The sequence below is a fragment of the Lathyrus oleraceus genome, chromosome 4 (genome assembly GCF_024323335.1).
Source record: "Lathyrus oleraceus cultivar Zhongwan6 chromosome 4, CAAS_Psat_ZW6_1.0, whole genome shotgun sequence".
Classification (NCBI taxonomy): Eukaryota; Viridiplantae; Streptophyta; class Magnoliopsida; order Fabales; family Fabaceae; genus Lathyrus; species Lathyrus oleraceus.
This window is the reverse complement of record NC_066582.1, coordinates 12340945-12353142: the sequence shown is the minus strand read 5'-3', so window position 1 is coordinate 12353142 and position 12198 is coordinate 12340945. Positions and strand designations below refer to the sequence as shown.

At 39.3% G+C, this 12198-nt stretch overlaps 1 protein-coding gene and 1 non-coding gene across 2 annotated transcripts; one reads left to right on the top strand and one right to left on the bottom strand.

Annotated features, from left to right (window-relative positions):
- Positions 1-484: 484 nt before the first annotated feature.
- Positions 485-9542, bottom strand: LOC127135747 (uncharacterized). The gene is made up of 2 exons (XM_051062388.1): positions 9124-9542; positions 485-992 (listed from the first exon to the last, which is right to left on the bottom strand). Exons 1-2 carry the CDS (start codon positions 9540-9542, stop codon positions 485-487), a joined length of 927 nt encoding a protein of 308 aa, XP_050918345.1.
- LOC127077549 (small nucleolar RNA R71) lies at positions 5315-5421 on the top strand. The gene has a single exon (XR_007787346.1). It is a non-coding gene; the product is annotated as a small nucleolar RNA R71 (small nucleolar RNA).
- Positions 9543-12198: the final 2656 nt, after the last annotated feature.

Below are 12198 nucleotides of genomic sequence, written 5' to 3'. Positions count from 1 at the left end.
GTTGTAAACTAGGGAGTTAAGGAATTCTTGGGTAAGCTCACGGTATGTAACAAACCTTCTCTTAATAGCAGCATTCTCTCATCCTAGCTGGTTAAACATAAATAAGATGCTATCTCGGATACCTAACCTATCCATGGTAGGTCCATCATAATATATGGATAAAGCCATATCCTTTTGAGCTAAATAATCATAGCGCCTTCTCTGAACTCTGCCTCTGAAAACTGTATCTACTGGTTGCATGATGAAAGTTAGTTACTAACTAGTTATAAATCCGCCTGTTAACCAGTATCCAATATTTCTAAGTTAGTAACGGGAAGCAACAAGTACATTACTGCATAGAATAAAGGAAAGGGAGCAAAATACAAAAAATCGTCAAAGAAGGGAAACGCTTAAAAACAAAGATAACAATTTAAAAAGAAGGCGGGTTGTCTCCCACTAAGCACTTTGTTTAATGTCATAAGTTCGACAGTAACGTTGCGATATACTAGTTTTGGGGTTGAGCAGGCAGCTCTATAAGTCTTAGACTATTTGAGTAGTCTCTATTGTCAATATTATGATAATGTTTTAATCGCTGCCCGTTTACCATAAACGGTTCACTATTTCTACTTTTGATTTCTATCACACCGCTTTTAAAGACTTTTGTAATTTCGAAAGGGCCTGACCACCTAGATTTAAGTTTTCCCGGAAAAAGCTTAAGTGTCGAATTAAATAGTAGCACTATGTCACCGACATTAAACTCTTTCCTAGATATACGTTTATCGTGCCATTTTTTTGTTCGTTCTTTGTATATCTTGGCATTCTCATAGGCGTCTAGTCGAAGTTCTTCCAATTCATGAATGTCTAAAATTCGCTTCTCGCCTGCGGAAGTATAATTTAGATTTAGGGTCTTAATTGCCCAATAAGCTTTGTGTTCTAATTCCACAGGGAGATGACATGATTTACCATAGACTAATTTAAAGGGTGTGGTCCCTATTGAGGTCTTGTAGGCTGTCCTATAGGCCCACAGAGCTTCATTTAGTTTAGATGACCAGTCTTTTCTAGATATTCCGACAGTCTTTTCTAGAATTTGTTTGATCTCTCTATTCGAAACTTTGACTTGCCCACTGGTTTGTGGGTGATAAGGTGTTGCTACACGGTGTCGGACTCCATACTTCAGAAGAAGTTTTCCAAAGATATTTGATATGAAATGGGAGCCACCGTCACTAACGACTAGTTTTGGCACACCAAATCTAGGAAAGATTATGTTCTCGAACAACTTAATCACTACTCGTGTGTCATTTGTCGGAGAAGCTACAGCCTCGATCCATTTTGAAATGTAATCGACAACTACGAGTATGTACTTATTACCAAAAGAAGACGAGAATGGTCCCATGAAGTCAATCCCCCACACATCAAAGACTTCCACTTCTAAGATGCCTGTTTGTGGCATTTCGTCGCGTCTTGAAACGTTACCAGTGCGTTGGCATCGGTCGCAATTTATAACCGTATTATGGACATCTTTCCATATAGTAGGCCAAAAGAGGCCCGATTGTAAGATCTTAGCACAAGTTTTTAAAGTGCTTGCATGCCCACCATAGGGAGCGGAATGGCAATGAGAGATTATGTCGTCTATTTCATCCTTAGGAACACATCGACAGAAAATACCGTCGGTACCTCTTTTGAAAATCAGAGGTTCATCCCAGTAGTATTGTTTTAGATCATGAGAGAATTTCTTCTTTTGTTGGTATGATAGGTCCGATGGAAGTACTCCAACAGCTAGGTAGTTGACAAAATCAGCATACCATGGCAGAGTTGCATTCGCATGAATTTCTTCCATGGATTCTTCTATTTCGGTATCGTTTAAGGTTAGTTCAGACATGTCTCTTTCCATTTGGGCTATAAGTCGTTCATAAGGGAAATCATCATTGATTGGAATTTATTCAGGCTTATTCCCTTCGATTCGTGATAAGTGGTCTACTACTACGTTTTCAGTACCCTTCTTATCTTTTATCTCTAAGTCAAATTCTTGTAAGAGTAGGATCCATCTTAAGAGTCTTGGTTTGGCATCCTTCTTACTTAGCAAATATCTAATAGCAGCGTGATCAGTATAGATGATGATTTTCGCTCCTACTAAGTTGGAACGGAATTTGTCTAAAGCGAACACAACGGCTAGAAGTTCCTTTTCAGTGGTGATGTAGTTCATTTGGGAGGATCTAAGGTTCTACTTGCATAGTAGATATCATGAAGTTTTTTATCCTTTCTTTGTCCTAGCACTGCGCCTACGACATAGTCACTCGCATCACACATGATTTCGAATAGAAATCTCCAGTCAGGTGGTTGCATGGTAGGTGCGGTGATTAAAGATGTTTTTAATTATTCAAACGCTGTTAGACATTTCTCATCAAAGATAAAGTCAGCGCATTTCATTAATAAACCAGTAAGTGGTTTGGTAATTTTCGAGAAATCCTTGATAAAGCGTCGGTAGAAATCGGCGTGTCCTAAAAAGCTTCGTATTTCTCGTACGATTTTCAAAGGTTGAAGATTCTCTATAATTTCGATCTTAGCTTTGTCTACTTAAATTTCTTTATCAGATACTACGTGTCCTAACACGATTCCTTGTTGGACCATGAAATGGAATTTCTCCCAGTTCAAGACGAGATTCACCTTTACGCATCTTTCAAGTACCATTTCAAGGTTTGATAGACATCCTTCAAAGCTCTGCCCACAAATAGAAAAATCGTCCATAAAGACTTCCATAATGTTGTCTATAAAGTCAGCGAAGGTTGACATCATGCATCTTTGGAATGTTGCGGGAGCGTTCCATAGTCCAAATGGCATTCGTCGATAAGCAAATGTACCATAAGGGCATGTGAAGGTTGTTTTCTCTTGGTCGTCAGGATGGATAGGAATTTAAAAGAATCCTGAATAACCGTCTAGATAGCAGAAATGGGAATGCTTAGCCAATCATTCAAGCATTTGATCAATGAAAGGCAGAGGAAAATGATCCTTTCGAGTGGCTTTGTTTAGTTTCCTATAATCGATGCACATTCTACTTCCGGTCACAACTCTTTGTGCTATATATTCTCCCTTCTCGTTCTTAACAACTGTAACACCCCCTTTCTTGGGTACTACATGAACGGGGCTAATCCATTGACTATCGGAGATCGGGTATATGATTCCTACATCTAATAACTTCTTTACTTCATCCTTGACTATAGTACTTAAGATTAGGTTGATCCTTCTCTGGTGTTCTCTAGAGGTTTTACACTCTTCCTCTAGCATAATGCGATGCATACAGATAGAAGGACTTATTCCTTTTAGGTCAGCGATGTTGTAGCCTAACGCAGTTGGATATTTTCTTAAGACATCTAGTAACTTTTCAGTTTCCATCTGTCCTAAGTCAGCATTGACTATTACTTGTCTTTTGAGTTTAGTGTCTAGGAATTCGTATCTTAGGTTCTTTGGTAGTGTTTTTAATTCTAAGTCTGGTTTCTTCGGGCATGGCATGTGGTTGGGTGTAAGTGCTAAGCATTCACTTAGACTGTCATTTTGGTATGGTTCACGCCAATTATCATCTTCAAAGATTGGAGGGATTTGGATTTTCATTATATCAGAGTATGTGGTTTCTTGCATCTCCATCTCTCTTACGCACTTGTCTATGACATCAAGTAGATAACAGGTATCGTCTATAGCTGGCGCTTGTAAGAATTGTGTCAAGATGAATTCAACCTTTTCTTCTCCAACTTTGAATGTTAGCTTACCTCTTTTCACGTCTATTATAGCTCTGGCGGTAGTTAAGAATGGTCTTCCTATTATAATAGGTGTACTGGCATCTTCTTTGATGTCCATGATTATGAAGTCTGTAGGAATGTAGAATTGTCCTACACGTACTGGGACATTCTCTATTATACCGACAGGATATTTGATTGAGCGGTCAGCTAGTTGAACAAACATCTTGGTTGGTCTTGGTTCTCCCATGTTGAGCCTTTTGCAGATGGTTAAGGGCATTACACTAATGTTGGCTCCTAAGTTGCATAGAGCTTTGTCTATGACGCACTTTCCAATGACACAGGGTATGGAGAAACTACCTGGGTCTTTTAGTTTAGGAGGCATGTTGTTTTGGATTATTGTGCTACACTCAGCAGTAAGTGTAACTGTTTCATTATCCTCGATCTTTTTCTTATTGGATAAGATCTCTTTAAGAAATTTGGCATATGAGGGCATTTGTGTGATGGCTTCTGTAAAGGGAATTGAAATATTCAGTTGCTTCAGAAGTTCAACAAATTTCCTAAATTGCCCTGCAGTTTTAGAATTTGCGAGTCTTTGAGGATACTGAATGGGTGGTTTATAAGGCGGTGGAGGCATATAAGGTTTTTCTTTCTCTTCAGCCTCTTGGATATTATCTTCCTTCTCCTTCGGTTCACTTACCTTCTTAGTTGTTGTTTTGTCTGGTTTTTGGTACATGGCAGGATTTTGGAATCTTGGATCTACGGGTCCGCCTAGTTCTTTTCCACTCATCAATATAACGACATTTGCATGTCCTTTTGGATTAGGTTGCGGCTGTCCAGGAAATGTGTCAGCGGGAGAAGCAGTAGATGCTTGTTGTTGAGCCACTTATGAAATCTGTGTTTCAAGCATTTTGTTGTGGGTGGCTAAGGCGTCTACTTTGCTCGCTAATTGTTTAAGTTGCTCACTTGTATGTATGTTTTGGTTCAAGAAGTCTTTGTTTGTTTGAGCTTGGGTAGCTATGAAGCTTTCTATCATTAGTTCAAGGTTGGACTTCCTAGGCATGTTATGAGCATTATTAGTTGGCTTTTGATATCCAGGCGGAACAGCGGGTGCTTGGCCAGGTGCATACAAGGCGTTGTTGTTCTTAAACGAAAAGTTATGATGATTTTTCCAACATGGGTTATAGGTATTCGAATAAGGAATTCCTTATGCGTAATTTACTTGATCAGTGGGGACTCCTGCCAATATCTGACATTCTCGTGCAGTGTGTCCAGGAGTTTCACATAACTCACAGTTTGGAGTCACGGCAGCCACGATGGCTGCGGGTGGTATCGTCAAGTTGTCTAACTTTTGAACAAGGGCATCTACCTTTGCATGGACGTGGTCAAGGCTACTGATTTCGTACATTCCACCTTTTGTTTGGGAGTTTTCTACTGGCTTTCTTTCACCTCCCCATCAGCAATGGTTTTGGGCCATGTTTTCAATGAGTTGATATGCTTCGTTGTATGGATTGTCCATAAGTGCACCGCCCGCGGCAGCGACTACTGTCAGTCTTGTGTTATACAGAAGCCCATTGTAAAATGTGTGAATGATCATCCAGTCTTCGAGATCGTGATATGGACATATCCTCATCATGTCTTTGTATCTCTCCCACGCGTCGTATAGAGATTCTACATCTTTTTATCAAAATCCATTGATTTGAGCTCTCAGCATAGCAGTTTTGCTTGGCGGAAAATATCGGGATAAGAAAACGTTCTTCAGTTCTTCCCATGTTGTAACTGAGTTGGATGGCAAGGATTGCAACCAAGCCCAAGCTTTGTCTCTTAGAGAGAAAGGAAAGAGGCGTAGTCTTATCGCATCTTGAGATACACGATTCGCCTTCACAGTGCCTGCATACTACACAAACTTGGTCAAATGTTCATTAGGGTCGTCCGTAGGATTTCCAGCAAATTGATGTTGTTGGACGGTTGATAATAATGAGGGTTTTAACTCAAAATCGTTTCGATTGATAGCAGAGGCAGCAATGCTATTGTGAGGTTCTTGTTGGGACGGGGTAGCATAGAACATAAGAGGACGATTATGTGGTTCCACTATAGCCATGGTTGGTTTTTCAACTAGTTCAGCAGTAGGAAAGAAGATATCAGGAATATTGTACCTTCGTTGGTACTCTAGTATTCGATGTCTTAAATATAAGAAACGCTCTAATTTGTGATTGGTGGTGCTAAGTTATCACCTTGTGAGCGAGTACTTGGCATACAATCGGGGGAAATAAGGGAAAGGAGATTAGTTTTTTTACCTTAGTCTATACTGTGCAGCGAAAGAATCACACTATTTGACTAAATCAGGTCCCCGGCAACGGCGCCAAAAACTTGATACGTCTCGTGACTGTATATAGAATATAGTCTATCGGGTACTTGACTGCAAGTGCACAGTCTAGTCGTTTTAGTTTTAAAAGATATCGAACCCACAGGGACCGATGGTCAAACTAATGATATCGACGTTACTGTGTTTAGCTAAGGAAATGATTTTTAGAGGTTTGATTGAACAAAAATTAAATCTAAGGGAAGTTAAGTTTTAAGAAAATATTAATAGGGGGATATCAGTATGCAATGCATTAATCGTCAGGGATTCGATAAGTCACCAGTGTATATTTTAATTACCAAATATCTTTTAGTAGAAAATACTCATTTAAAAGGCTTTATCTCACACTCTCGTGATTGTCGACTCAGACTATACTTTTAAGTCAGAATGTACGCTCTCGCTGTCCCATTTGAAGTTAAAAATACTTTTTGAAAATAAATAAGTTCTAATTGCTTTTAAAGTGCTCTTGCTATTTTTAAAATCAATGCCTAGTTTTTACTATCCAGTTCGACCCTCACGCTCTCGCGATTGTCGGTTCTCACCTTAGTTAATTTCCCACTCTCATGGAAAAATCGTATTAAATAGATTCTCACTCTTGTGACCAAGTTAATTAAATTTAAATTTAAAACCACAGCCAAAAAGATTGTTTGAGAAAAGAAGTTTTACACCGATTATTATTAAATCCCGTCTAATTAAGTTGTTTACATACCGATACCGGTAGTTTAGCCGAACATGTTAAATAACGCAAACACAGACGAACATAAACAGATCAACAATAAAGCAAACATGATTATAATAATAATAAAGCAATAACAATAGTAATTGAATAAAAACCTGGATATTGGATTAATAGAATATGCTGAATCTTGAAGTACTTGAGCAGTCCTCCACAGGTCGGTAGGATTCTTCTTCTTCGAAATAATTGCTTAAACTAAATTAAATAAATTGCAGTAGTTCCCCAGTGTAGGAAACTACTACTTTGGCTAAATGAAAAACGGAAAGTAAAAGGGAAAACGGAAACTCTGAACGGAACGCTAACTAAATTGCGGTAAAAGAAAACAATGTTGCTAAAGAAAAATAAAATAAAAACATAATTGATGTGGAAAATAAAATGCAGAGAAAGGTCTTGAATGTTGGCTTCAGGGAGGAAAATTAAGCGTCCCCGTAGGTTTCCAACTTCCAACCTTTTATATTCTCCATTTGGTCTTGGCAGTTGAGAGAAATAAGGGTGACTTGGTTGAGTGAGAAATCCACGGGAAAGTGGGCTGAGTAACGAGAAATAAGGGCATGTGGATCACTTCTGTTGAAAAATTCAATACGCTGCTTTTTAGCCTTGTGACGGTCGTGGTGGGTTTGTGACGGTCGTGACACCCAGGGCGTGACGGTCGTCACATGCACATGATTTGTATTTTCTGCTTTTTTTGCCGTTTTCTCTTCTGTTTCTTCTTCTTTTCCTTCCTTTTCTATACTTTGCTCATTTAAACATGGGAATTGAAATACCTGCAAAAATAACTCGTACACTTGCAAAATAATCGGAATATAAATGAAAGTGGTATGACTTTTGAGTATAAATCAAGGCAACTATACGATGTATTTTTGCGTTATCAGTCAACATCTATGGTCATCCAATAGTAGTCGTCCCTCGGGATTTTCTTCACCAATGTGTGTCCACTAGCATGTTTCCCGAAGGAACCTTCATGTATTCTATTATAATCTGATTTGCTTCGCTTTTGTCTACACATCTGAGCAAGACCGAATCATAATTCCTCTTATACAATAACCATCCACTTAAGAAGAACTTGGATGATAGTTTCTGAAGATACTTCTTGTCGGTAATGGACGTGTTCTTAGGATACTCTTGGATTTCTAGGAACCTCAGGATGCCGTAGAACCAAGGATGGCCATCGACTTTGTCTTTGGCTTCCAGGAAGTAAGTTGGCTCGTCCTAGTAGTCAAGGTGGAAAGTTGGTGCTTCATTTTTCCATTTGACCTTAAACATGGAGAAAAGTGTAGCTAAGGCATTGGCCAACTGATTTTCCTCTCGAGGGATATGGTGAAAGGTAATTTTGTCAAAGTCGGGATCAGCTTCAGAACGTGCTCTTTGTAAGGGATTAGCTTGTGATCTCAAGCTTCCATTCTCCTTTGACTTGGCTAATGACCAAGGCTGAATACCCATAGACTTCAATAATTTTGATCCTAAGATCAATTGCAGCTTCAATACCGAATATACAATCCTCGTGTTCTGCCATATTGTTAGTACATTCAAAGCACAACCTTATGGTGAAGGATAGGTGAAAACCAGTTGAGGAGGTGATGACTTCCCTAATGCCATTGCCATGAGCGTTAGAAGCTCCATCAAATACAATGGTCCACCGAGATCCAGATTCTGGTCCTTCTTCGGGGCTGGGGATGTTGCAAGCCCTTATCAACATGATATCCTCATCGGGGAATTCGAAGTGCATGGACTGGTAGTCCTCCAAGGGTTGGTGAGAAAGATATTCAGATAACATACTCCCTTTGATAGCTTTTTGAGTGACATGTTAAATGTCATACTCAGTCAGAACCATTTGCCAACGGGCTACTCTACTAGTTAGAGTAGGTTTCTCAAAGATATACTTGACTGGATCCATCTTGGAGATTAAGAGTGTTATATGTGTGAGCATGTATTTCCTTAGGCGTTTGGCAGCCCAAGCAAGTGCACAACAATTCTTTTCTAGCATTGAATACCTACTTTCGTAATTGGTAAACTTCTTGCTCAAGTAGTATATGGCGTGCTCTTTTCTTCCAGTCTCGTCACGTTGGCCGGGCACACGTCCCATAGATCCCTCAAGGACGGTGAGGTACATGATTAAAGGCCTTCCAAGCATAAGAGGCATCAGAACTGGAGGTTCTTGTAGGTACTCCTTGAATCTCTTGAAGGCATTTTGGCAGTTGTCGTTCCAAATGACGACTTGATCCTTTCAGAGTAGTTTGAAGATTGGCCCACAGATGGCTGTAAGGTTAGATATGAATCTAGCTATGTAGTTCAATCTACCTAGAAATCCTCGGACTTACTTTTCATTTTTGGGCACAGGCATAGCTTGTAGCACCTTTACCTTCTTACGATTCACTTTAATACCACGTTGGATGACGATAAAACCTAGCAGTTTTCCAGATCTCACCCAAAATGTGCCTTTACTGGGATTTAGCCTCAACTTGAATTTCCTTAAACTTTCAAAGAGCTTCTCAAGGTTGACAAGATGCTCCTCTTCAGTTTGTGATTTGGAAATCATGTCATCGTTGTAGACCTCGATCTCTTTATGAATCATATCATGAAAGAGCATGACCATGCCATGTTGGTAGGTTGCACTAGCATTATTTAGTCCAAAAGGAATTACCTTGTAGTAGAAAGTACCCCATGGGGTATTGAAGGTAGTTTTCTCCATGTCCTCCGGAGTCGTTCTTATTTGGTTATAACTGGAGAAGTCATCCATGAATGAGAAGACGGAGAACTGAGTTGTGTTATCCACTAGCACATCAATGTGAGGCAGTGGGAAATCATCTTTTGGGCTATCTCTATTCAAGTCCCGGTAATCAACGAACATCCTTACCTTCCCATCCTTTTTGGGTACAGGTACAATGTTGGCTATCCCCTGAGGGTAATTGGCCACAGCCAAAAATCCTGCTTCGAGTTGTTTCTATACTTCCTTCTTAATCTTCATTGCCATATCAGGATGAGTCCTTCTTAGCCTTTGCTTTAGAGGAGGATAATCTTCTTTGAGGGGTAAACAGTGGACCAAGATGTCGGTATCAAGGTCAGGCATGTCTTGGTAGGACCATGAAAACACATCCATGTACTCTCGTAGGAGTTTGGCCATATTCTCCTTCACATCGTCTTGTAGGGATGGGCCTATTCTGACCTCTTTAGCTTCTTCCCCGTACCAAGATTGACCACTTCTACCGCTTCTTCAGGTGGTTGTATGATCTTTAACTCTTGCTTCAACAGTCGAGCCAACTCCTCAGGGAGTTCACAATTTTCATCAGAGTCTTTGTCAGCGGGATTAATTGGATTATATATGATCATAGCAGAGTCGTTATCGGTGGTAATCAAGGGTAATCTGCATGATTTAGGGTTTATGCTTTTATTTTTATGAAAGGAAATAATGATTGAAAACTTAAAAAGAAAATAAGAAGAAAAAAATTTCCATTTTTTATTAAGCGAAAAGATAAAAAAAAAAAATGAAAGACAAGGATCACAAATTTGGATGCAAAGCGTGATGATTTTCATTGATTAATCTTTGATTGAGAAAATAGGTGGCCCTACAAATAGTCCCCCCATGCCTTGGGCATGGCATGGGTTCTTTTCTTAAAAGGGAAAAACAAATAGGGAAATACTCTTCCAACAAGGTAACTTTAGGGATCTCCACGGATATCCACTTGGCTAACTCTTGACCTTCCTTCTTCTTATACACCAATCCTCCTTCATCGGCAACGCCATCTTCCTCCAAAGCAAAAATTTGGTCATCCACTAGGTGGTCGGCGTTAGTAAAGAAATTTGACAATGGGAGAACTTGTCCCTCCTTAGCAATAAGCATTAATTTCTTCAGATTTTAGGAGTTGTATCCCAAGCCAACACGGTCCTTGTTGACTGGAAATTCTAGTATCCTCCCCAACCTTCGGGTGTCCTCTCTTGATAATAGTCTTAGCATCTTTCAAAAAGGCCATCATAAATTCAATAGTTTTAACTTCCCCTATAGAGTCAACCATCTTAACATTAACAACTTCAAATGATTGAAATGGGATTTCCTAAAACTCTTCTCCTCCTTCAACATACTGGAACGATGCCAAGTGGCTGACCATAATGTTCTCCTCACCCTCAATAACCACTAGCTTATTTTTGACCAAGAATTTCAACATTTGGTGGAGTATCGATGTGACGGCACCAACCGAATGGATCCAGGGTCGTCCAAGTAGACAACTGTAAGTAGGGTATATATCCATGACATAGAATGTTATGAAGAAGGTGTGAGGTCCAATATTCATGGTTAAGTCCACTTCACCAATCACAGTTCATCTTGAACCATCAAATTCCCTCGCAATAAGTTCACTGTGTTTCATTACGAGTCCTTCTATAGTTAGCTTGGAAAGAGAACTGTTCGGTATCACATTAAGAGACGAGTCGGTATCCACTAAGACCCTAAACAAATGGTGTTTACACATTTGATGGAAATGTGTAAGGCCTTATTGTGGTTTCTTCCTTCATAAGGAAGCTCTTCATCATTGAAACCATGGCTCATGCTGACAGCTATGTTATTAACAACTCCCTCAAATTAGAAAACAGATATCTCTTGTGGTATGTTGGTGGCCTTCAAGAATTTGACTAAGGCGTCTCTATGTGCCTCAGAGCACATGTGCAAAGACAACATTGAGATTTTCGACGGGATTTAGTTGAGTTGGTCAACCACACTATAATCGCTCTTCTTAATGATACGCAAGAATTCATCCACCTCATTGGTAGGTAGAGAATCTTTCCTTTATTGGTCAGCTTCAATTTTCTTGCCTTTTTCTTGATTGGAGGTGCCACCCGTAGTGGTAAAATTTTTGAGATTAAACTATTGATTAACTTAACTCACAAAGCAAGAGTCACCATCGCGCTTTTATTATTTCCAAAGGAAAGGGAAAAAAGAAAGAACAAAGCCCAAAGAAGTTTTAAAATAAAAATAACAAAAAGAGAAAAGGGTATGGGGGTTGGTTATTCAAAGGGAAGGTATTAGCACCCTAAACATCTGTAGTATTCTATAGGAACCTTTTTGAAAATCTGTGTATTTGTCTTTAAAATGGTGTTGTTTGCAAATGATTAGGGAGATGAGAAGAGAAATGTTTTGTTTATAATTTTTGTGTTTGCCAAGACTTTCTGAGCCTTATGCCTACGTACCAACAAAGTGCAATGGAGGATCAAAACCTCGTAATTTGTGGTAAAAATAACAAAGATGTTTATTTTGATTTTTTTTTTATGAAAAGACATTTTGTCATTTTTAGGAGAACACTCAACTAGACACACACAAGTATGAGAACTTTGTATCACCATGGAAATGGGATACAACTTGGATAAAGATCAACAAGTATGCCACTAGCTCTCTTATATGGAAA

What these genes read in the sequence shown, in the direction of transcription:
- LOC127135747 (XM_051062388.1), bottom strand. Translation starts at nt 9,542, where the DNA reads ATGGATGACTTCTCCAGTTATAACCAAATAAGAACGACTCCGGAGGAC. An exon ending in CCTGTGCCCAAAAATGAAAA is followed by an intron (nt 993 to 9,123) that starts GTAAGTCCGAGG and finishes GTGGGCCTATAG; the next exon opens with GACAGCCTACAAGACCTCAA.